General features: G+C 45.0%; 2 protein-coding genes and 1 pseudogene across 4 annotated transcripts in view; 2 read left to right on the top strand and 1 right to left on the bottom strand.

Moving 5' to 3' along the window:
• Efl1 (elongation factor like GTPase 1) overlaps nt 1-4,405 on the bottom strand; it is a 98,918-nt gene extending 94,513 nt beyond the window's left edge. For 2 of the 3 annotated variants that reach the window (XM_074061602.1, XM_074061604.1), the window contains exons 1-3: nt 4,276-4,405; nt 3,666-3,775; nt 710-777 (exon numbers count right to left, since the gene is read on the bottom strand). In XM_074061602.1, coding sequence (XP_073917703.1) covers nt 710-777; nt 3,666-3,756 — 159 coding nt within the window. In that variant the 5' untranslated portion in view covers nt 3,757-3,775; nt 4,276-4,405. The remainder of the gene's footprint in view (nt 1-709; nt 778-3,665; nt 3,776-4,275) is intronic. The other variant, XM_074061603.1, reaches the window with a different exon arrangement.
• Saxo2 (stabilizer of axonemal microtubules 2) lies at nt 4,389-25,159 on the top strand. The gene is made up of 4 exons (XM_074061605.1): nt 4,389-4,567; nt 8,444-8,623; nt 13,722-13,924; nt 21,999-25,159. The coding sequence occupies exons 1-4, from the start codon at nt 4,530-4,532 to the stop codon at nt 22,940-22,942; spliced, it is 1,365 nt and encodes a 454-aa protein (XP_073917706.1). The 5' UTR covers nt 4,389-4,529; the 3' UTR covers nt 22,943-25,159.
• LOC141419344 (small nucleolar RNA SNORA51) lies at nt 24,414-24,519 on the top strand (annotated as a pseudogene).
• Nucleotides 25,160-26,276: the final 1,117 nt, after the last annotated feature.

The following is a 26,276-nucleotide window of genomic DNA, read 5'->3' as shown; positions in this document are numbered from 1 at the left end:
TCAGGTAAGTGATAAACAGCATCTATTTAAATTTATATTTCTCTAACTACTAATGGGACAGAGTATCTTTTTGCAAGTATTGTCTTGGTCATTTTGCATTCCACTTCTGAGAATTTCTTGTATAAAATTTTTGTCCATCTTCCTTGTGGTATCAGAACTCAAGGCTTCACACTTGCTGGGCAGAAGATCTACCACTTGAGCCGTGCCTCCAGTCCTTTTTGCTATGGCTATTTTGGAAGTAGGGTCTGGACCGCAATCCTATTTTAGACTTCCTTCCATAGCTGGAATAGTAGGTACGTACCACCAGGCCCAGCTTTTTGCACTTGAAACGGAGGGTCTCACAAACTTCTTTTTACCCTGGATGGCCTGGAACCACAATCCACCCAATCTCAGCCTCCTGCAAAGCTTGGGATAACAGGATAATGGGGTCTCATGAACTTTTTGCCCAGGCTGGCAGTGAGCCTCAATTCTCCGAATCTCGGCTTCCCAGGTAGCTAGGATTACAAGCATATGCCACTGGCACCCTCTGTATCCATCTTACTACTCATTGTATTAGTGCTTACCTTGTTGTGGAAGGAGTCAGTCTCTGAATATCAATTCACTGTTGATTATATATGTGCTATTAATTTTTCCCCTAGAAACCAGGATTTTTTTCAATTTCTTTATGCCATCTTTGATGCAACAAGTACTTATCAATATAACAACATACCTTGCCTGCTAGGCGGCTGGAGATTATTCCATTACTAGATATAAGACAATCAGCAAGAGTGGTTTTTCCTGTTAAAATAACATTAATTAAAATTTATATCTTTTAAAAATCTGGTATTAGCATATAATAGTTGCACCGGGTATACATTGTGACATTTGCATTTGTGACATTTGCATATGTGCATACAATGTATCTTAATTAGATTCACCCCTATATCACTCCCTCATCCCTCTTCTCCCCCTTCTTAGAACAATCTCAACAGGTTTTACTGTTCTACTTTACATCTTTTTTAAAAGAGCTGGGGTGGATAATACCTACAGATTTAACATCTCATCATAAGAATTGGTTTAGCAGAGATTCTTATTTACTGATGTGAGGCACAAAACAAAGGGACATTTAAGAGTTGTAAATCTTTGAACAGTATAGGTTCAAGGTGCTAGCACTCTATAGTGCTACAATTTTATCTCCTTTGGATCTCACCAACCTCACCTGAAAAGTTGTCAGGTAACTTTTTTAAGCAAAGAAATGTTCTTAAATTGAGGCAGACTTTACATGAGTAGAATGCACAGACATTTAACTGATGAGGCAAACCATGATGCACTCAAAATGCAGACCACCTCTGACAATTTTTACATCCTTTACTATCATCTGTCCCATAAGACGATCAAGTTTATCACAATTATGTCAGCCATCTCATATCCACAGCAGCGATCATGTCTATACATGTAAGACTCTGACAGCACACAGTGACAAAAGGACAGCACTAATTTTTGTCTCTGGAAGGTACACTGGATTAAACACCAAGAAACAAAAGAACATAATCTCCTGCCATATCCCCCACGTATGATGGTGGTTGGCACCTTCGGATCTGTTAATTCTTGTTTAGCAAGAGACCATCTCCTACTGTCTGCAATGCAGCCAGTCGAGGGCATCAGCTACACTGTATCTACTAATACAACCTCGAATCCAAGCCAAGCCTAAACCTAGAATCCACTCCATTAGGAGTTTTTTTTTTAATACTAAAGTATACATTGACAGTTACCTGCACTAAATACACTACCACTGAAGTCCACAGGATTTGTAGTTGTAGGACAAGTGACCTTGTTAAAAATGCCCAGGACACGAATCCCACTGCTTGGTAGGCTCAACAAAAGGAGGTTTGTTTCCTTCAAGCAAGTCCTTCCTGCACTCTAGGAACTTCGTCAAACCATAGAGTCTATGCAACTCTTCAAACCAGAGATATAAAGATATTCAACACCTGTCATGTTTGCCATGTGATTATCGTGAGTTACCATCTATCCCAGTAACACAGGACTCATTCAAGTATCGAGAGCATATGATACCCTAGGAGTAAGTGCCAAGAAAGTAGGGACTTTGCTGTATTCCCAGCCCAATGTCTAGGGCCAGCACAAAGCTTGGATATTTACTTCATAAACAACTCTACTGAATCAATGGAATGAATCATAGGTTCCTAGGATAGGACCATTTTAAAGAATAAATTTGCTATTCACATACACTGTTAACTTTCCACAGGATTTAATTCACAAAACAAAATAATACTTTTATCAGAATTTATGTCCTTGAAATGTATGCAGTATAATCATAAAAACCCACAGAACAGGGTTAGTCACTGGCCTGTCAATAAAACCCATTCTCAGTTGGCTTCACCTAAAATGATCCATAATCTCTTTCCATTTCCAAACTCATTTTGGGTCAGTTTTACACCGAGGGCACCAGCACATCGCCCCTCCCTCTCGATCCTCCCAAGCACTTCAGCCATCTCATCTAAGCTACTCTTCGATCACATCATCCCTGCCTTACTTTTTCCCCTCAGGGCTCTGTGCAGCATAATAATAAAAACAGTAGTGAGCATTTTCACATGAAGGGATTCTCTGTCACATCTACCCTCATATCCTATCAGGTAGGTACGGTTCTCATTCTATTTTACACATGCTGTACACCGATGCTAAAAACGCAAAGGAACTGGAAAATGAGTTTTGAACTCAGATGTCTAACCGCAGAGGGACAGCACAACCCTTAATGCCTAGTGAGTAGGAAAAGCTCTACCAGAAGGGACCCAGACCCCTCTTCACTTACCTACTACTCCCCCACCTTCAGAAACTGGGCTCCCCCACCTTCAAGAACTGGGTTCCCTCCCTCCTACACCTGTCTACTACTCCCCCACCTTCAGGACCATAACTAGGTTCTACTTCACATACCTACTGCAATGGCTGTGCTGTGATTAGCAGAAGGGGGCTGAAGCCAGGAGCAGGCCTAGCACAAGCAATGTCTAGATAGATCACACACTGTGCACTAGCTGTCCTTGCTCTTCGGCCACATGGACTTCCTTCTTCTCTTGATATAAGGTGTCCCCATCTGTCATCCTGAGCCCCTCTTCAAGGGTCATCTTTATTACCCCATGAAGCTTTCTTAACCCACCCCTGCTTCCTGATCCTCCAGTTCTTCCCACCCTTACAACGTACAGTCGTTTTTGTCTGTCTCATATTGCCCTAGTCACCCCTAACTCTCCTCTACAGCTGTGCAGGTGCGCTCCTCATAAACGCCTACCTCCTGATGCACCTGAAGAAATACCTCAACTTGGCAAAGCTCAATGACTGGCTGATGAATTAATCACATACCAGAGGCTCTGAGGACACTACACAGAGAGTGCCGCTTACATGCAAAGCCATTTCACAAATTCTCTGTATTTTAACAAAACTTCAAGCTCTGCTTTAAAAACAATGAAATACTACCTTAGAAGCATGCTAGGCTCTGGTTTACCTACGTCCACTTCAAACCTTTTACAGCGTGCTTCTCTGACATCCAAAAAAACTTTTAAAGGAAGTGAAGACTCGCTTCGTAGCAAGCATCACTCTGAAACGGCTTCGCTCCTTTAAAACATGTAGAGACACGCCTGCCTGCTGCTAATGAAATCAAGCCATTTAAAGACGCGCACCATGGTCCACGTGAGCCAGAACGCAGATATTCCTGATGTTCGCAGTGTTTTTCTGCAGTTGAATCACCTTGTCCACACTGTTGAGCACCATGGTTCTTCACTTCCTGTAACTAAAAATTAAGTGTCTTACAAGGGGCACCAGGGCTCAAGCCCGCGGCGAAAGCAAAGCAGATGCTGGGGGCAGCTGTGACTTGTCCCAACCGGAAGGGATGTAGCAAACCCCGGGCCAGGGCGAGGCGTCGCCCTTGGGGACGCACAGCTGAGATGAATCACGCAGCTGTGGGGCCGGGCGCAGAGGCACCTGCCGATGGGCGAGAGGCGGGGCAACCAGAGGCCGGGTCGTGTGCAGAGGGGAGGATGACACCCCCCCACCCTGCACGCCCCCACACGAGGTCAACACCTGGAGCCCCAAAAAGTTGTGGGTCACGCGCTTCCGAGCCACGCAAGTGCACTGCCCATCTTTCATTCCTTCCCAGTGAAAGGCGGCATCCTAGCTGCACATTTTCACTTCCGCGGGGCCCTCGATTCGTTCTCTTTGGGGGATCCCGGGATCGGGCGGCCGCGGGGACCGCCCGAGGACTGGAGGAGGAGGCCCCGGGTCCGAACTCACCCGCTGGGGCCCTCGAGCAGCCCTGCTCCAGTACTACGCCCCACGACACCTCACGCGCCAGCGCCGGCCAGAGCTCTGCAGACCCGGAACGCCGGAGCGCGCACGGGGGCGGAGACACGCCGACGCACGACCTTTGACCGCGCGTGCGTCTGACGTCACCGGAAGCCGGCTCCGCGTCCGTCTCCTAGGATTCCGCGGTTGCCTAGACGACGGGCAGGCGCTGAAGCCGGGCGACTCAGCTCAGAGCTGCCAGCATGAGGAGCCGGTGTCTGTGTCAGATTTGTACCTGCGGGTAAGGAGCCGGGGCGGGGCGACTGGGGGACCCCGCACTGTGGCTCCGGGGCGAAGGGCAAGGGCGCAGCGATGCCTCTTTCCTGGGCCCTGGACAAAACGTGCCCTGTAGTCCCCAGACTCCCTGTCTGGGCACCTGGGCCAGGTAAGTATCGTGTGCAGAGCAGCGGTGGGCTGAGGCTGGCCGTGTGCAATCTGATCCTTTGGAGAGTGCGTGCCCCGCAACAAAGTAACTGATGTTAATTTCTAAAGAACCGAGTGCAACTGAAAACTGCCGAACAGTGCGAGGTACGGGAAAGGGTAAGGAAGAGCAGAAGAGGGGGTTAGAGTCCTTTAGTACAATATATTCACAGGTAAGATACCGGGCAAAACCCCACCGCACAGTGACGGACAGGGAGGCAGGTGGTGTTGAGAGGAGGCTGGAGAAAGAGGGTGAATGTTTGGCTGAGCGCTTGCTGTGCACTGTGAATATGCAACACCGAAACCTGACCTAAATCACTTTAATAAGGGGGGAGGACCCAGCCGGGGTGCGATGTGTGTACATGGAAATACCACAGCGAAACCCCGCACAACCACTATACACTAATAAAAAAGTTAAGGAAAAAAAAAAAAAAAAGGCCAGTGTGCAAGGCCGCCAGCCTACAAGCCTTGTGCTGCTGTCTTTGCTCCCAGCAGACCCGCTTCCCTGGGGACCAGGCACCTCAGGCCCAGCACCTCCCCACCTGGGGACACTCCCCGCCTGTGGACAGGCCTCTCCTCCCCAGCTTCAGGGACCCAGGGCGAAGCCACCATTGGCTCAGTAAACAGAACATGCCAAGCACTTCTTCCATGTCTGCAGCCCTCTTCAAAGGATGGAAAGCAGTTTCTCTGCCACGTCCATAAAAAATATTGTGATTAGATGTAGATTAAAAGGTGACATTTGAGGTGTGAATCTGAAAACTCTAATGTAAAAAAATTTTTAAGTTTTTCTTATCTATCTATCTATATAAAACCTAGGTTCCTTCCCCAGCCAGCCATCAGGATTTCATGCTTCATTATGTTGGGGACTTCCCTTTTCTTTCTTTCTTTTCTTTTTTTTTTTTTTTTTTTTGTGGCACTGGGGTTTGAACTCAGGACCTCATGCTTGGCGCTTGCTAGGCAGGTGCTGTACCACTTGACCCACATTCTCAGCCCAGCTCCCTCTCTTCAAGCAGTATTATGACCCAAACAGACGAGGCATTGCCCTCCCAGCTTCCAGCAGTGGTGAGGGGTTCCACGCAGATGTCCCTTGCTGAGCTCACGTAGGGCCTGCCAGAGCAGTGTCTCTGCTGCTTTCATTCTTACACTTGAAGGATAAGAATCTTTGACAAAGCCAGGGGCTACTGTGGCAGGGCTCCTGCTCAACCAACCTTTTCGTGACTGGGCCACCTCATGGAATGCTATCCAGAATGGGGCAAGTTCTTCACTCTTAGGTCCCCTTCCCTGTCATCTTTTTCTTCCTTTTGGCAATACTGGGGATTGAATCCAGGGCCTTGCACTTTGCTGAGCAAGTGCTCTTATCACTGGAGCCTCATCCCCAGTCCTTTTGCTTTTTTTAGTTTTTTTGGATAGGGTCTCACACTTTGGGCCAGGGCTACCCTTAGACTGTAATCCTCCTAACTGCCTCCCAAGCAGCTGGGATTATAGACCTGCACCCCATACCCAGCTGTCCCTTCGTCTTTTACCTTCCCTTGTTAGGAGTTAGGAAGGAAGATCTTTACAGCTTCCTTCTTTTTTGGTTCAAGACCGTCTTTTCCCTCTTATGACCCAAAAAGATGACTGCCCTTCGTCTCCCCTTGGGACACCTGATTTCATCTCTTCCATGAACCTTAAAAAAATGAAAATTTAGCAAGTGTTACACATACAGCATCCAGCAAAACTGAAAAGCAGAAATAAAAATACAGTTTTCTTCTAAGGACTGGAAATTTGGAGATAGGAAACTTTCACTGTTTGATTTGTTACAATGTGAATGTATTATCTTCATTAAAAAAAAACCTAAAAATAATGACAAATTCCAGAGCTATGGCCTGGTTCTGTAAGTCAGTGCAGCTCATCAGAACCTCTGTGCACAAATGACCTGTGTGCGCTGCTTTTATCAGAGTTTCGCACTGCGTGTGGCACGAAGTCACCTCAACGCTTTCCCACAGCCGTGTCCTCAGCATTGGCTCCTGGCTTCCTTGCCTCTCCTGACCTGGAACCCCAGCAATCCACCCCCCTGTGCTGCGGTGCTGCACCCTCCCAGCAAAGGTACCCTCTCCTCCTCTTCCTGGGTTCATTGGGCGCAGGTGGCCCAGTTGGCTCTGTTCACCTGTAGAGCACATGCATGTCCTTCCTTCAGGTCCCCCCTTCACCTAGGCTTGTGTTGTCAACCCTTTCCTCACGATTTGAGGTCCCACATAATACCAGATTTAAGAAACTCACCTTTCAGTTCAGAATGGTGTGATATTACTTGTTTATTTGTTTGGATTTTGTTTTTTAAGCATTTTCTCTCTTTTTTTCTCAAAATCTATAATGTAGTGAAAATCTTTAATAATCCTTTTTACCACAGATAACAAATAGTCTTTGACTTGCACCTATGCCTAGCTTCTTTGACTTGTAACGAAAAAGAGAGGGGTGTGCTGTACAACTGTTCTGTAAGCTACTTTTTAGACTGTTTACAAACTTAAACATGCATAGTAAAGATCAGCGTCATTCCCTTTAACAGCTGCACGTTGTTGGCTTCTGTGACGTTCAGTCACGCATCACTTAAGGGCAAAGATGATTCTAAGAAAGGCATTGCTATGAACACCACAGTGGACTTGCACAAATGGAGATGGCTACGGTGTCACTAGGTGACATAATCTTAAGGGACCATCAACACACAGGTGGCTTTTTGTTGACCAGAGTCTCATTATGCAGTACTTGACTGAGTTGGTCAGGGTTCTTCATTATGGGCAATATCATCTGCTCTGGTTCATTTAGGCAAAAACTAAATATATATATATATATATATATATATATATATATCTCATTTGGAAGAATGGAAAATAAACCATTTTCAAAATAAGCTTCCAGGAAAGTGCCTAAAAAATCTCACATGGAACTGGGCTGCCAAGCAAACTGCAACCTCTGTCACAGTCAGAAAATAGCCCAGCTGAGGTGGAGGCCCAAGAGCCACCAATGTCTGCCAGGGTCAGGAACTTGCCTTGCAAACCAGGAGGCTGCCCACAGCTGCTGGCTCCAAACTGCCTTTGCCCCTACTGCAGTCTGTGCAGACCGATGATGAGGGCCCTGCCTCTCTCCTTCTGCAGCTCTGTTATGTATCTGTTATATCTGTTACCTGTAAGTACACGTAATCGCTGAAACCTCAATTATATATGGAACCTGTCTTTAAGGGACCTAGGAAATTCACTTGTTAGCTTTTCAGCTTCTGTGGTGTAACTAGAAACTAAATTTTGAGAGCAAAGCCAGCTTCTAGCCGGTACCAGTGGACCACGCCTGTAATCCTAGCTACTTGGGAGGCAGAGATCAGTAGGATCGAGTTTTGGAGCCAGGCTGGGCAACTACTTCTTGAGACCCTATCTGAAAAATACCCACCACAAAAATAATAAATAAAAAGGCTGACGGAGTGGCTCAAGCAGCAACTGCCTAGCAAGCATGAGGCCCTGAGTTCAAACCCCAATGCTGACAAAGAAAATAAGCCAGTTTCCAGCACATGAGGATATAAACACCATTGTGGACAGAACAGTGTTTCTTTCCTAGGCAAGCTGCATTAGAATGCTTAGAAAGTCTGAGTTCACTGGAATTCTGATTAAAATGCAGTAACCACACAAAATGTTTTTTAAGGCAACATAATCTTTCAGTTTATTTGTTTGCACAGGCGACATCATTGTCCACATGGAACCACAAGGATTTATGAGAATGCTGGCATGTCTTGCCCTACAACTGAATATTTGGAAAAATATCCTCTGTATGGCAAAGTTCTTCCACCTCAGAGTCTTAAACCCAAGCAAGAATTTCGAGCATGCCGTGGGAAAATGGAAGGAATAACTACATTTAAGTAAATATTGAACACCTGTCTTCCTTACTGACCCTTCTCCCAACTCTTCTGGTCCTAATAAGGTTTCCCTTCCATTTAAATCTAGTTACTTAGTTGACTTAAGTCAAACCAATCCAAGAAGCAAGGAACTAGTTAAGTCACAATTTGAGGAAAACAGGAAGAGAATTAGGTTTAACAAGAAGAAAAAGGGAAATAAAAGGTTCTGTTGATATTTTTGAGCCTCCTAAAGTATCTCTTATTTATGTATTTCCACTGTTACCACCACTGAGAGGAAGGCAGAGAGAGTAGCCCTGCGTGGGCTCCGGTTTTTTGGCATCTCTGATCTGTTTTCAGAACTTTGGCCTGCCAAGGTGATCTTTTTAGGATGCAAACCTAATCTTATCAAGTCTCTGTTTTAAAATACTCTTAACTTTCCCATGGTTTAACGTGACCCAGATTCTCACCACAGTTCCTGCGTGGACACTCCCTACTTGCTTCTGTGGTCCACTTTGCATGGCCTTTTCACTCTCATGTGCCCAAGCCCTAGGCCATGTCACGTGTCCTTTAAAGGGTCAGATCTCCCTGTCTCACGGCCTTTGAAGACACCATTTTCCATGCCTATAATCTCCTTCCCTCTTCCCCTAGTTAAACCCACACGATCTGTGATCTCAACTCACCCATCCCTTGGAAAAGTCTTCTTTGACACCTCACGGGTGTTTAGGTGAGGCCCGTTCCCTCATGGGAGTTCCCGTTCCTTGTCATCGCATTACTTCAGGGTTCCATGACAGCTGGGACTGTGCTTAGTGCCAGAAACCTAGTACAGCGCCTGCCAGCCCCCAGTGGGCACCCAGTATTTGTTCGGTGGGTGATGGAAAGTCTTAATCCTAAAGTTCTCATTTGGGCGTCACTTTGTGGCCTCTTTGTGGCCTTGTCCACTTGGTAGCTTGGTCCTTTTCATTCATTATTTTATTGAAACCGTTAATGCATACACACACTGTGTCCAAGGCACCATCTTAGGTATAAAGTATAAAATAACAAAAAGTTGATGTTCCTGCTTTTAAGAAACTCACACCGGATCTCTATGACTTGGGTTTAAAAGTATCCTACACCAGCTTTTGTTTCTGGTGTTAGCCATTTTCATATCATTCCAGGCAGAGCTCTCCTGTGTAGCAAAGGGGGAGAACGCCAAGCTTTTAGCCTACGACTTGTCTTTACTGTTTCCTGCAACCCTCGCAGAGCCCTGCTTTGGTGAGAAGTTGCTTCTGCAGGTGTGGCTCCTTCACTGAGCCGAAGGCTGCCCATGGTTCTCAGGCCCTGGTGGGCTTTGGGTCATCTCCAGGTGTCAGCAGTGCGCCTTCCAGATCCCTCCCAAGGGAGTAGATAGGGAGTGAGGGCCAGGAATTGCGTTTCTGACAGCACTGTGGAGATTCTCCCACCATGCGCTCCTGCACTGGGCTGCTCTCTAGGATGACATGGAATATAAAGCAGAGCACCTTTACCCCAGAGTGTGCGGTCTGGGAGCAAAAGTCAGATAGACAAGATGGCTATGGCCGAAGGTAAGAAGTGGGAACAGCTGCCCCTCACCCTTCACTTCAACCTCTCACTTCCCTCGTGCCTTAGTGGTTCTCAGGGAGCCAGGAGATTTGAAATAAATGTCACAGTGCTCACGTTTATTGGAAAAAGGCTTTGCTCTTAACCAGTTCCAAGTGTTAAGATTAAGAAAGTTTAACCTGCCAAGTGGTTCTTTTAAAAGGCAGCTGTTTTTCACTTCTTGGTTTTCCCAATTGACTTGTTCAAGTAGCCCTTCATAGTAAATAGATTAAAAACAAGTAAATAAAAATTAAGGGATCCAAAAGTCCAAATGTGTCAATAAAACTAAAAATGTCATTTCTTCGATTATCATCTTTCAGTTTCTTTGTCTTTCCACTGGGAAGCTAGCAGCATTTCCAGGAGCCTGGCCTTATGAGCTTGGAACGCATGCTCAACTCCCTCTCACTGATCATACTGTCTTAGAAGTAAAGAGGCGATTTATCTGTAGTGCAACAGAGGCTAAGGTGTCATGCTGCACTCTTGTATGAGGCAGGGAGAGACTGTGCGAGGAACAGGTGTCTGAACGGGCACAAGAATCTGGATCCTCTAAAGCTTTATCGTAGCACAACTAGGTGACTGTCAGAGTGGCAGGAAGTCTGCCATAAGGGCATAGGGCTACGGCCATGTTAGATGTTTTGGGATATATCAAATGGATAAGACTGACTCACTCCTTAACTACTTCTCTCCAGAATGTTGCTTTGGGTCTGGAGGTATATTTTCTAACACTTAGTCTAACCAGAGAAACTGAGACTTCTAAACTTTCTTTCCACTTTCTCCCTGATTTTCCCACTTCCTGACTGTTGTTTTAGCCTGTTCCCCAATAGCTGCTATTTGTGAAGAGCAAAGAACAAGTCATGTCTTGGGAAGAAAGGTAGGTGATTTCTACTCTATCCACCCACTAAATAGACACCTACTAAGATCAGCACCACTCTGGGCACTTGGGGTGTGGAGTGAGCAAAGCAGCTGGGATCTCTGATCTCACAGGTTTACAGCTGAGTGGAGGCTATGAAGACATCACTCAGAATAAGTAGAAAATGGTGACGGATAGGCACCAGGTACCTTACCGGCTAAAACAAGAGGCCTCGCTTGAGCCAGGTGCCAGTAGCTCACGCCTATAATCCTAGCTACTTAGGAGGCAGAGATCACGAGGATCACAGTTTGAAGCCAGCCCTGACAAATAGTTTTTGAGACCCTATCTCGAAAAAAATCCATCAAAAAAAAGGGCTGGTAGAATGGCTCAAGGTGAAGGCCCTGAGTTCAAATCCCAGTACCGCAAAAAAAAAAAAAAGGCTAAAACCTAAGGGATGCTAAGCAGTTAACTGGATTAAGAGGAAAAGGAGGAAGCAGGAAGGAGCATGGGAAGTGGAGCACTCGCAAAAGTCAGCTAGACCAGAGAAATCAAGGTGCGATGCGAAGCTAGGAAAGGGAGTGAGGTCCAGCTTCTGGTCATTTGATTTTGTCTGTGTCCTCACAACCACTGAGAATCACTTAAAAGGAGTTAAAAGGGGTGTGTGAGAAAGGGTGACGGGTGAATTTGATCAAAGTATATTACATGCATATGTGGAAATATAACAATGAATATGCACCAATAGAATGGAAGGGAGGGAGGAAGGGTGGAGGGAAGGAGGGAGAGAGAAAGAAGAAAAAAGAAAGGAAATCCCACTTTAATTTTCTGATCAACTCATTAAAGATTTGCATTCTGCTTGTTATTGGGGGTGTGGAGTGAGGAGGTAACAAAGACATGGAGGTGAAAGAGAAAACAAGCCCCTGTGGAGACAAGCTTGCAGAGAGGATAGAAGTTTATGCAGGTGTGTGGAGTTTAGGAAGCCATTCAGATGAGCTGTTAGGAAAGCACTGAACACTGGTGGAGGAGAGAAGTGGTAAGGTTTGAGAGAGATTTAGGAAGCAAAGTTGGCAGAAGCTGATGAGAGGTGTGGTGTAAAGGTGAGTCCTTGGTTTCCGGATGTGACCTGAAGATGTGGCGATGCTATTCACAAGCATAAGGAACAATCAGAAAGGCCAGATATGTTGAGGAGAAACAGCGAGCTTGGTCTGGAGTGTGCTGAGTTGAGGCGCCATGAGTGTCCAAGAGGCCGTGAAGATGACTGGCATGGAGCCCAGAAGAGACCTAGCCGAGGTGTGGATTTGGGAGCTGTTTCACTAGCTGTTAGTGGGAGTTAGAGAAGTTGTCTTCAAGACTGAACGTGGGAAGAGAAGAGGGGAATGCACAGGCCCAACTCATGAGGAGCTCAACGTTCGTGGAGGTGGATGAGGTCACAAAGGAGACTGAAAAGAAACAATCAGGAAGCCAGGAAGGGAGAACTTCCTGGAAATAGAGGATGTGGGCATGTTGTCATATGTCCTATTGGACATATGTCAGTTACGGCTAGAGGTCAAGTGAGGTAAGCACTAAAATGTCTGATGGGTTAAATCACATAGAAGTCAGTGCAGACCTTGGAGCTGAGTAGGGAAGTGAGAATGCTGGAAACCACATGGAAGTGGCTTGAAGAGGAAGGCTGAAGGAGGTGAGAGAATGGAGTCGGCCAGTCCAGGAAGTTACATTGTAAACAGAAGAAGGGATTCAGGGAGTTTTCACTGTTTTTTTGGAGCTCATAGACATCTGCAGCAAATATTAATAAAAGATAATTTAATAATAAATTGAGTGGCATAGCCAGCAGAATCCAGAAGACAGTGTAGTCTGTGCAGACTTGGAACAGTAACAGTCCTCGCTGACATGTCGCCCTTCATGTGCTTTTGTGTTCTTCTGAGAAAGTGTGTGTCCTTAAGACAACCCTACAAGGCAGATGATATTGTCCCATTTTATTTATCAGAGGCATAGACAGGTTACTAAGGGCATGCCATGGAGTGACAGACAAAATTTGGGCCCAGGCACTCTGATCAGTCTGAATCCGGACTTCTCTGTCCCCTGCCTGCCTCAGTGTCTGCAGAACTACCTCTGCACATCACACTACGTAATGCCCACTGGCTAGATCTCCACCTGGCTCTCCATGGCAAGAGCTTCTGAGACAGAATGCATGTGATTTCTACATGAAGGCCGGAGTTACCGATCATTTAATGGATTAACAGAGAGCAGGAAGGCAGCATGACTTCCATAAGGAAAAAGTGTGTCCAAGGGGTTCACTAGACTCTTACCCACTGGGTAAGATTCTGACAAAGTGATGCGGGGAGATACATCTTCAAAGCTTTGCAGGTTCATTAAGCCTTTCACCTGAGATTTCCTTCCACATTAGAAAATTTCAATTACTTGAGAGTTTTATTTATTTAGGATGAAATTAACTGAGGACCTGTTGTCTTGATATTTTAAAAACCAGGCTGTTTGACATCTTACTTTTCTTAAGCTACTTAATCATTAGATGGGACCTTATAAAGGAATTCAATCACTTCTTTCAAATTATCAACCACTTTCATCTATATAGTTTGTCAGATTTTTCAGGTAAGAACAAACTTTGAATTTTTCAATATTGAAATAAAAGAGCTTGTGAGACTATGTTTCAAATATATATTTCAGGTCAGATTACCGCCCTTATGAAATAGTCAAACAGCCTCGCCACATACCAGAAGAATATAAACCCAAGCAGGGCAAGATTGATTTTGGTACTACCTACAAACAAGATTTTAATTCCTACAAAGTGCAACCTGTGACAATAGTCCGGCCTTTGGAAAGACAGCAAATTAAAAAAGGAAAGTTGGACACTGTCCCAACCTATCAAGGTAACCTGCCACTTCAAAACAAAGGAGCCAAAAGCCTAAAACTTCCCGCTTTGAAATCTGCCTCATGCTATAACTTGGGTGTGCTGCCATACTTAGCTCCCATGGTTTAGGAAAGAACCTTCTTTTCTTTGGTGAAAATAGTATTTTATAGCAAAAATCCAAACCTGATGAACAGTTAAGAAACCTGAGTTCTTTTCCAAATGCAGCTGTACTTAAGTTTTGTATGACTCAACACACATAACAATCAAAAGGTGCCATTGAACAAGAATGCTGCATTTGTCACCTTGTCACATTTAGCTGGTCTTGTCCCTTTCTTCCTACTCTAGAATGAGTTGAAACTCTGTTGTGAATGCTGGGGCTCTGAAAAGTCAGATAAATAGCAACTCTTCTCCAATTTCCAAGCGAAACTATGCAGCAAAGGAGTTAGGAGATAAGAGAGCCAACACTTGTATACTGAGGCAGGCTAGCGTGGAGGATGTAAGTTCTGTCTATAAGCGGATGGTTCCTGATCCCGAACCTCAGAATAAGAGAGGCTTACCCTGGCAGACAATGGTGGATGGCCCCAGAGGGCACCTGCTCCTCTAAGACCTGCATGGCTTACATGAGAATACCTTCCTGCTGCTGGCAACTGACCTGGAAGAGTAGTAGCAGCTGGGCAATGTAGGACCAGTTCTTTACAAAAACCTATCTGATTTTAGAACACTCTTACTTTTGGAAGATGGGATCATCATTTAAAAAATAGTCCATCTACATAACAAGTTCAAGGTCAACCTGGGGTACACAGTAAGATCCTGTCTCAAAAAAAAATGCATTGACAAAATATGACTTTAGAGTAGCCTACAAATACATCAGAGTCTAGTGGATATATGTGTGCAGAAAGAGAAGGGGTATTACAATAGCTGGTGTGAAATAAGCAAAAAAAAAAAAAAATCATAGCACCAAAAAAATAAAAGGAATCTTCAGTGGACCTGGTAAGAGCCAGGGGGGTTCAGGGCTGAGAGCTTGTGGTGCAGTTGTGTAAATCTAGGTTGGAGTCATACCCAACCTGTACCAGGCCAAGGGGCCTCGTGATGTTCTCATAGCCATCACAAATGTTTTAAGTTCTGCTGCAGGTAAGAGGTAATGGATGGCAGTAAACCATTTCTCTGCTACTGCAACTGGAAAAAAGTCTAAAATGTTTAAAATATTTGTAATGGCATCAGAAAGCTGTAAGGGGTTGCTCCCTAAGTGAGCTGAAAGAGCCAACTATGTACATCTGTGGGCATGTTTGTCAAGTGTGGCCAGCTCTGAGGATTGAACATGGCACCAGCAGAGTCACTCTACAAGGGAGAGGGGACCAGCGGACACAGTGTGAACTGGTCTGGCAAATTGGAATCTAGAGGAACCCCATTCATGGGTGGTTTTCTTTATGTGACAGACATTGAATGTTTAGGGGACATGGTGGGCTGAGAGAATGCATTAGAAAACCCAAGAAGATCCTGCAGACTTACTTGGATTAGGAGACAAAGTCCCACCAGAATGAAGGCCCTGACACAAACACAGCTCTAGTTTTGTTCTTGAAGCATTTGAACCTAGAGAAAGACCGTGTCTAAACTGAAGATGCCTTGGGATGCTGTTGTAGCTCAGTTCCTCGTTGGATTGAGGTGGTCTACCCCATGTCCGATCTGCTAATACCGGAAAGAGCAGACTCTCCCTGTTGAAAATAATGCTGGTTAAATTCTGTGATTCTCATACACAATACCCAGTGTAAAGCAAAATGTCATGAGACCCAGATAAAAACCAGGAAGTGTTTGAGGAGATAGAGGTCAAGAAACTTCCAAAACTGATGGTAGAATCAGCCCACAGATGCAAGAAGCTCAAAAGACCAAAGTACACAAGCACAGAGAAAACCATCACTAGGAAACTGTCTTCGAGCCTCTGAAGAGCAAATAAAGATGGATTCTTAAACGTACTGAGAGAAAAAGTACACATTATCCACAAAATGAAAGAAACTCTGACATTTCAGCAGAATCTATGGAAGCCAAAAGACAATGGAATGGCATCTTTCAAAAATGCTGCAAGGGGAAAAAAATCTAAAATTCTAAATCCAGTGAATTCTAGAATTTTACATCTAGAAGACATCCTTTAAGAACCAAGACAAAATTGTTTTCAAACAAAAACAGAATTCATTGACAGCATAGCCATGCTACAAAACAACGTTGATTTTTTTTAAAGTCACAGTGATGACTACATTTTCACACAAATGTAAAAGTACAACACATAAGGACATTAGCACAGAAGGAAGAAGGATGTCAAGGAAATTAAACTGCTTAGAAGTTCTTCTGTTCTAGAAGGAGTGAAAATATCAACTTAAATTTGAGCCAGAAAGATCCTGCTATATGTCAAAATTTGCATTTTTATTTAAAAAATACACAGAATTGTAATTAAAACTCCAATAGAGAAAAATGGAATAATAAAAATGCTCTTTATTGAGGACTGCTGCCAGGGATCAAGCAGTAGAGCACCTGCCTAGCAATCATGAGGTCCTGAGTTCAAACCCCACCACCACCAAAAAAAAAATACCCTTTATTAATTCAGAGGAGTGTAGGAAATAAAGGGCATCAGGAAATCTAAAAGCAAGTGGTGACACAATCAGCTAAAGCCTGACTAGACCATTCGTTACACTAAATGTAAAAAACTAAACATTGACTAAAACTCAAAGATTGGTTCTCCGTACACTAAAAGGCATTTAAAAGCTGATACCAAGAGTGTGTGTGTGTAGATATATATATATATATATACATATATATATATATATATATGTATATATATACATGTATATATATGTATATATATACATGTATATATATGTATATATATACATGTATATATATGTATATATATACATGTATATATATATACACTCCATTTATATATATATATATATATATAAATGGAAAGCTTCTTTGAAAAATACAACTTATCAAAACGAACAAGAAATAAGATCAAAATAGTCCTATATCTGTCAAAGAAACTGAACTAGTACAATTGAAAGTGTAATTTAAAACCTTATGATAAGGAAAAATCCAGGTTTTCCGGCTCCCAAGTCAGGTGCAGCAGAGTGGAAATACTGTTCTCAGTCTATCAAGAACAAGGCAGATCATGAATGAGGTCATAAATGTTCATGAGTCCTCTGGAAATCTGAGATCACAGGTCAACCTTCTAGCTTGAAAAATAAGGGAAACCACCTCCACATTGAGGCAGGAATCAAGCGCCATCCCACCTGGAGTAGGGCATTCATGGGATGAAGACTTCCTGGCTTGCAGATAAATAAAATTTTCATTTAAAAAAAATTGCTGAAGGCTGAGTGAAAGTAGATGGTCCTAGAGTTCCAGAGACACTGGGGGTTCAAAACCCCTCATGGACTCCTCTCTCTGAACACCCAATGTGTGCTCCACAGAAAGATGGCACCAAAGGATAGAGTGCTTCTGACAGTGGTGCAGGCATGGAAGAGGCCTGGCCATTGTCCCTGGGAAGACAAGGAGCTCCACTGAATGCATGTGCCCACAGAACAAAACCACTGTCCCACTGTGGGAGCACCAGAAGTCTAGCACACAGTGAGAATGTGAGTGTCTATTGCAGCTTGGGGAAAGGAAAAGGAAAAAGAACCAGCAAAACAAGACCTCTACTTGGCAGAGGAGCAGGAGGTTGTCCTGGGAGCAATCCCCAGAGGCCTGCTGCATCAGGAGAGGGATGGGCACTGAGACCCAGTGGCACAGGGCCTGCCTGAATCTGAAGCTGGGTGCCAACAGCAGAGCATCCCAACACCATGTTGCTAAGCACTGCATAACACTGCCAGTCTACCCATGGGAAAGGGGAGAGCCGAGAGCGAAATCCTCTCAACTGCAAGTGTGACGAGAAAGCCGAAAGTAAAGCTGGAGCAGACAGTGAGGAGCCCCTCCAGCAAGCCAGCCTCCAAGCGGAGCACAAGAGAACCCTGAGGGGATCTGAAGGTGGAGGTCACTGAGGCCAGTACAGCAACAGTGAACCCAGACTTAACTCACCTTGGGGTGAACTGACTTAACCCCACTGAATGGACTGAATACCGGGCAGATGGACATGTGCTACCCATTTCTGGATATAAGTATTACTATCTGTGCTATACACGATGTACAGCTTTCAAATGCAAATGATATAAAGAAGAAAAAAGAAAGTGAAAAGGAAGCAATGGGGGGGGCAAAGGAAGGGAAGGGGGAGGAGAAGGAGAGAGAGTGGAAGGAAAGTGAAGAGAATGGATTGCCAAGAGATGCAGCAAAACTGGCTCAGAAAGATCCAGATAGTGCAACCATTAAATCCCTATCAAGGAATTGAAAAATTATGACTAGCCGGGCACTAGTGGCTCACGGCTGCAATGCTGGCTACTTGGGAGGTTCGAGGCCAGCTCCGGCAAATAGTTCCTGAGACCCCCATCTCCAAAATCACCAGAGCAAAATGGACTGGAGGAGTGGCTCAAGTGGTAGAGCGCCTGCTGTGCAAGCTCAACGTCCTGAGTTCAAACCCCAGACCCTTCAAAAGTATGATTAAAGTTAAAAGTTGTCATGGAAAAGGCGGAAAACATAATGAACAGATGGAAAATAAAAAATGAAATGGAAGTAGCCGGAAAAACTTTACCCTCAGTAAAGAATGCCTTCCAAGGCTGGTTGTGGTGGCACACGCCATAGACCCAGCCTCTCAGGAGGTGGAGACAGAGGAGCACAGTTCAAAGCCAGTCAGGGCAGTGTCGGCCCAGGACCCTATCTGAAAATCACTCAAGTGTCAGAGCAAGCAGGAGGCCCTGAGCTCAGTTCCTAGTTACACACACACACACACACACACACACACACACACACACGGAAGAAGAGGGCCCTTGTGGACACATCACAGCCAAGGGAGACGAATTTCATCAGCCAAAGTACGAGGGTAAAGAAAATGAAGCAGAAACAGAGCCAGCGTAGCGGATCAGGTGCTGTGGGACACCTGAAAGGGCCTAGCGTGTGCATTTGGAGTCCCAGAAGAAGAGAAAGAGAGCAAGATAGCAGGAGTATCTGAAGACACAATGGAGCTATTTTTCCAAAACAAGGCATGACGTCAAAGCACAGATGCGAGAAGTTTAGAGAGCCCGCACGGAATAAGCTTATGAAAAGAAGAGAGTAACAGAAGGAGATCACATTCAGGCTGCTAAAGGTGAACAATGCGAAAATCCTTAAAGCAGCCAAGGGACTAAAGGGCACATTACATACAGAGGTGCAAGGAGAAAACACACGGACTTTGTCAGAAGACAATGCAGTCACATCTTTAAAATGCTGAGGGTTCAGGGGGACCCACCTACCACATTCAAGCCCCAGTGGAAAGATCTTGCATGAGTAAATAGCCTTCCTCAGACAGGTAAAACGGAGAGGACCATAATCAGATCTCCACTACAGGAAACTGTAAATGAAATTCTTTAGGTAGCAGGAATGTGATACCAGTCAGAAACTTGCTCCAAATAAAGAAATGAAGATTCCCAGAAATGGAGTTAAAAAGAAGGTTAGTCTTGACTTTTCTGGAGCAAAAAGTGGTAATATTTTGTGTGTTTGTACCAAGTGTGAAACTTAAAAGTATAACAGCAGCACAAAAAATGGGAGGTAGCAACCAGTGCAGTGGCTTGCACCTATAATCCCAGCTACTCAGGAGGCAGAGACTGGGAAGTTTATGGATCATGGTCAGCCTGCACAAAAGGTTAGCAAGAGCCTGTCTCAACCAAGGAACCAGGCATAGCGCTGATGCCTGAGACCCCAGCTACTCAGGAGGCAGAGAAGTAGGAGGATCGCCGTGCAGGGCTGGTCCAGGCAAAAACACAAGACCCTTTCTGAAAAATAAATGAAAAGGGCTGGAGGTGCCTCGGTTGGTAGAGCACTGCATAACAAGCACAAGGCCCCGAGTCCAGACCACAGTACTACCAAAAAAAGGTAAGAGGTAGGAACTGTAAGGTTCTTAGACCAGTCAGTGCTGTGTAACAACAATTCAGTCAACAAGGATACAGTGGTACGCGCTCTGATGGTCCAAGCAAGGGTGACAGAATGGCCTCAGGGTGCATTTCAGAGAACGTGTCCCGTGTCCCTGGCATTACGTGGTGTGTGTTTGTAGATTGTGATTGAGTAAAAATACATGTTTTAAACTTAAAGGCAACCGTGGTCTGTGGACCAAGTCCAGCCACCATCTCTGTTTAGAAGTAAAGTTGTATTGACACCGCCATGCTCGTTCATGTCCGGATGGCCGCGGCTGCTTTCCTGCTGTCTTGTTAGAGCTGGGCAGATGCATCGTGGCCTCTGTGGCCCTCAGAGCCAAGCGTCTCCTCTCTGGCTATTACAGAAAAAAAGTTGCCAATTTCCACAGTAAACACTGAATAAGCGTTCCTGAGGTGCAGAATCTACAAACAGAAATACCCACTTAAAGTTTTCTGCAGTCATGGAGATGTGACATTCACGTTAATCTATGCTGTCAGAACTCATCTTGGTCTCCAAGAGCCGAACTTGGTTTGGAGAGGGAGAAATACCGTCCTCTGCTTCCTCATAACGAGCATGGCTTTGCTCTCAGTCACTGTGGCCGAATGACTGTGTGCCACTCTAGAGGACCAGGCACACCCCTGGTTTCCTTCCAGTTACTGCAAAATAGCTTTGTACCTTTCCGCTCTCGCTTGGGAAGAACAGATTCCCTCATGCAGCTCCAGAGCAGGAGCTGTTGTGGTAAGCTCCCTGTGGACGTGGGAAGCCGGGGACCAGGGAGCTGGAGGGGAGGCTGCTTCATCTCCACTGAGCGCGATTCCTTCCCCATCCACCTGCTCACCTTGCGCTCTGCAACTGGCCTCCTCTCTGTTGTCTGCTGTCTCCTTATGGGTCTGCTTGACTGGAACTTGAGCCTGCTGTAGCTCTCCAGCTCTACCTATGGAGTTTCTTTAGATTCCTCCATCTGGCTCTTTGTTCTCCACCTCGGTTCACAAAACAAGACCACTTTTTCTTGCCACTGTTTAGTAAGTCTCCACAAAGCTAAAGAGTGACTGCTCTTGGGTGAGGTACACGCTCATCCAGACATCAGTTTCTTAATCATTTTGTCCCAATCTTGGCAGAAGTGTCTATGGGTGAGGAATTTTTCTCTTTAAAGGAGGTATCTACATAATAATCTCTCAAGATTTGGGTATTCCGGTAGACAGTCCTAGACATTAGCTCATATTCCAACACATTATCTTGCATAAAAATGTCTTTTATAAATTAATTTTTGGTATTTGGAGATAGGTATTTTGGATGAAGTCAGTTCTATTGTATTGCTCAGCTTACTACCAATAACCTCAGTTGAAATATAAACACTTCGGTCTTCCATCTGTGGTCTGAGGACACTGCGGAGAGCAGGGTTGTTAGTGGACTTCTGAGTCTCGGGTCTCAGCTCCAATGAGCTGATGCTCACTTCTGAATTCTACGCACAGTTCTAAACACTTTGACAGCACTCGGTTAGGTCCCTGGCCCCAGGTACTTTTCTGCCTCCTGAGAATGCCTTAAATAGGAGATAGAGTGGAATCCGAGCATCTTCCTGGCTTCAGAGAGTATCGTGCAGTTGGCATCTCTCCTTGGAGGAGTCCTTCCCTCCAAAGCCCACATGGAAGGGCACTTGACATGACTTTAAACTTGGATGGTAAGGCTCACCTAGCACTTTTTGTTATAGTGAAAATTCTAACCAGTTCCTGAGGCTATTAGCATCATTTACCAAACTCTGCACTCACCTACAACACAGTCCTTTTGGCTTTCCATACTTAGCCCCCACAAGGCTCAGATGTGCCTTCCTTGTATGTAGTCAGATGAGGCTGGAAGCGAAAAGGTAAGTGAACTAAAGTGGGGAGGCAGGAGAAGGTAGAAAGGAAGAAGAAAACAGATCTGAGGGGAATCAGGAATCTCATACTTGATGCTAGTGTTTTGATTTCTAAAGACAATGAAGAAATGCTTGGCAAGGAGAGGTCAGTCATGATTCTTAGAAAACCATTGTTTTCTTCAACACTTAAAATGTTTTGTTGTTTTGTTTTTTCAAGATGATTATAGACATTGGACCATTCAGAAAATTGAACTTTGTAAACCGGAACAATCTTACTATCCCCCAACTGTGAAATTTGGAAATTCAACTACATTTCAGGATGCCTATGTTCCTCAGGAGATAAATCCTGTGCAAAGTTGTAAACCTTCCCCTGTGATCAAACGTACCACGGCCCCTTTTAATGGTGATACAAGTCATCGCATTGATTATGTCCCTCTGCAGCTAGAAGTCAAGTTTGCAAAGCCAAAAGACGCTTACAAGCCCCCTGACCAACCTTTTGAGGGTCTCACAACTCACCAGAATGACTTTCAGGGCCTTTTTGGTGAAATGGCAAAAATCTGCAGACCTGGCTCCATCAGAGCCACCCAAGATGCTCGATTTGAAGGAAGCACTGAATTCCGTGACAGCTTCCAGCCGTGGGAACTCCCACCAACTGAAGTCAGGAAGGTGGCAGAGTATGTACCACCTGCGGGGAGCGTGCAGTTGAATACCACCAACCGCCTGGACCACGCCCCTTGTCAGGCCAGCCCAGCTGCTCCCATCAGGCCTGCTTCTCACAGAAGAAAACACAGTGTTCCTTTCCAAGGAACAAGCACCACGAAGGAGGACTTTCCAGCCTGGGAAAGTTGCCGTCGAGGACTGATCAGGCAGCAGCATCAGATTCCCAGCCCGTCTGGAAAATTCGAGGGCTTGAGCACTTTCAGATCTCACTACGTGCCACACGAGTTGATTCCCACAGAGAGCTGCAAGCCTTTAAATGCCGCTCCCAAGAGTTCTGCTCCATTTGGTGGTGTCACCATGTACTCTGTGGAGTACACACCGAAGAAGCAGGAGATCTGCCCAGCCAGCTATGCCTCTCCTCCAGGTTATGTATTTGAAAATTCAAATTCCCAAGGTCATAAATTCTTCCGAAAGATTGCTCCCACAGTGAAAGTCTCCTAATTATCAGCTCACGGTTAAAAGGAAGCTAACACGATGCTGGTTTTCTAAGGGAAACACGATTTTTGTAGTGAAAACTAATTTATGACAGATACAACAAATCATTTTTTTATTGTTTAAACAAAATTGGAAAATGTATTATATGAAATCAGAATTTAAAAATCCATTTGGTACTTATGTTTCAACCAAGATCGTTCTTTAACGTGCGTTTCTGAAGGTTGACTCGTGCCTTCCCGTCAGAACTGCCCAACACCCTACGTCCTGTTTGATGGCGTGTTGATTATCACTTCTGCTTTTGTTTATACAGATAGCATTTGTATGGTAATTCACATACCAGTTGACATTTATCAAGTACTTTGAAACTATCTAGAGCAACATTGAAAAGGACACATGGCTTCCCCCTCAAAGAGAATAGGGCTCATCTTCCTCAGATTTCAAGACATCTACCCGGGTCCACCAAGTCAAGCTTTGGTTGGTGGTGCTGAGTCTGCTGTGCTGTCCTCACCCTGTCCAGGTTAGCAAGAGGCACCGTGGCATGCCAGGGAAAAGCTCCAGGGGCCAGAACTGAAGACTTGAGTTCAAGTTCTAATACCATCAGTTCCAATTTGTGCCATCACAGGCAAGTGACTCATGTCTCCAGGCTCTGTGCCTTCATTTTTTAAAGGGGATCCCTTCTGCCCACCTTACAGAAAGCTCGTTTGGAGAATCAGAGCATTTAGTACATCTTAATCCGTAAGTAACAGTACCTGTGTAAGGGACGGCTCGTAAATCTCTCAACGACCCTTCCTGCCTGTGTTTGCCTTTCCAAATTGGGATAATCACCTACTCAGATCTCAGGTGCTGCCCTGCAGCACAGATTGCAAGAGAACCTGATTTGCCTCAGATGTGAGAGTCGTGCGCACTTGCACTGTGCAGCTCGCCTTGTGCGGCTTCGCGACCTCAAGGATGGAGAGCTGGGACCGGAGAGACCTTGAAAGGAAAAAGTACCTGCTAGAGTGGCTCTGTGAGGGCTTATGACCCGGAAGAAATCTCCAGGGTCACCTCAGGTACTCACCCAGTGGCCATGTCGATGAGCTGCAGAGCCAGGCCCAGCGTGGAGTGAAGTCTTTCTCACCACCTCGTGTGAGAGGAAAGACAGGAACCAGGAACAATGCCGGCCAGTGAGTGTTTATAAATGCTGAAAAGTTCCTAATGAGTCCTACTGTGCCTGTGTATCACAACCAATGACTCAGCTCTGGAAGAATCTGATTTATTTTAGCATAAAGTGAATTTTAGTCTTTTAAATTCATAATATTTTGGTTAAAATACTGCTAGTTATTTCAAAGTAATTTGTTCTTATATTTGCATTTATGAGTGAAAAACATGGTATTTGAAATTTTGTATTTCTGTGCAGCACTAATAAAACATGAAAGAAAGAACGTGATTTTCACAAAGTCACTCCTATACCCAATTTTCTTTGGAAAAGAGCATTTTATTCCTCCTGGTGCATACCACAGCTGTGTTCTTAGTCCAACTGTATGGGAAGAGGAGGGAAAACCCAGGCCCTGTGCCTGATCTGTATTGTAAATGGGAAGACATGGGAAATAGAGGAAAAAACCAAAACCAAGCATTTTAATAAATTCCTAAAGTGGGTAACACCACAGCGCTCCCTCACCCTGACAGTGTTGCATGTTCAAATCCCTCTGTAACTTCACGGGGTTGGTCTCTTCCCTGGACAGGGGTCACCGTTGATAGGACATCTACTGCAATTCCCTGAGGCAGTTTGCTGCGGGCTGAGGACACTGATGAACGACTGTGTCTGTCTTCCTGAATTTTAACACTCTCTATATTAGAAGGTGTAAAAACAGATTGCAGCCCAGTACAGGGTAAGACCCTGAGTCTGGGCGTCCAGGAAGTCTTCCTAAGGAGATGAACTCTGAGCTGAATCTGCAGCAAGAGTAGGAACTTGTCAGGTCAAGAAAGTTGAAAGGACCGGCACAAACACAGGAACGGGAGTGGGGAGCAGCCACGGAAGTGGGCGACCCTGGCCTCAGACTCTTGGGTCTCGGTGAAGCACTACACACGGACACACATTCACCATCTGCCAGCGTCTAGAAGGAGTTTCCACTAAGCCAAGCTTGAAAGAGTCTGATGAAGACGATTCCCAGAAGAGCTGGGAGGAAATTTCTACCCTGTGTCCCTGGATACCTTTATGAAGAAAATAAAAGCACTGGCTCAGAAATCAGCAAGGATAGCTTTGTGGTTTAATTTTTTTAACGGCACAGACAACACAAAGAGTGAGCCCCTAATATCAGCTCTGGAGCGGGGTGACGGGGTATGACGGAGGTTTTTTATCATAACGAACGAACGTGCCACTCTGATGGAGGGTGTTGATAGCAGGGGAGCTGTGCACATGTGGGTTCAGGGGCTACAGGGAAACAGCTGTACTTTCCACTCGGTTTTGCTGCCAACCTTGGAGGGTGAACACAGTGCAAGTACTGTGTACAGATGAATGTAAATGGAAAAATGAGAATGAGACCTGATGAAAGTATTCCAGGAATGGGGGGGAGGATAAAGGAGAGTAATGGAGGGGTGAATTCAGCTATGATATGTTGTAAGAGCTTTTGTAAATGCCAGGATGTACCACCACCCAACACAACAATTAAAAAATATATAATTAAGACATTTTAAAAACAAAAAGTTCTGTGGCAGGAAGAATGGGGAAGTGGCGGAAGTTCACCTTTTAGAGTCTTGGAATCCATACCCCAGATTTTTATACCTTAATTTTGTAGGTTTTCTTCACTGTACAGCTACAACCCCAGGCTCTGAGAATTGCTCATAACTGTTAAGAGGACAGGAGACCTCTTAAAGTCAAACAGCAAAGGGGAGAGTGAACCTTGACACCGTGAGTTAGCAAATGTATTAAGTGGGCTGATGGGTACTTTTGAAAGGATACAGTGCTCAATGAACCATCCTGATTCTGTCATTTTGTTACTGCCTTACTCTCCCTCTGTTCACTGAGTGCTCCTCCACATGGAAGGGCAGATTTTCACCCTGCATTGTAGACAGGACTTCCATCACTGTCACCCCTCCACAAACACTACATGCAGTTTGATGGCTGCTCTCTAGGGTGCCAAGTATATCCCACCATTGTCTCCAATGCCCCTGTCACACGCTTCTTCATTTGTGGCCATTGTGGGACTATTGTGGCTTAGAGACAGCAAACAAAACAGACCACAGAAGCTGTGTCCACAAAAGATAGGCAGGTCGAATGTCAGTCTGCTAGGAATACTAGAACAGAGATCCACAGACTGGTGGCTTATATAACACAAAGTTGCTGTCTCTGCTCTGGAGGTAG

Source organism: Castor canadensis, chromosome 19 (assembly GCF_047511655.1).
Source record: "Castor canadensis chromosome 19, mCasCan1.hap1v2, whole genome shotgun sequence".
In the NCBI taxonomy this organism is placed as follows: Eukaryota; Metazoa; Chordata; class Mammalia; order Rodentia; family Castoridae; genus Castor; species Castor canadensis.
This window is presented reverse-complemented; position numbering and strand designations above follow the sequence as displayed.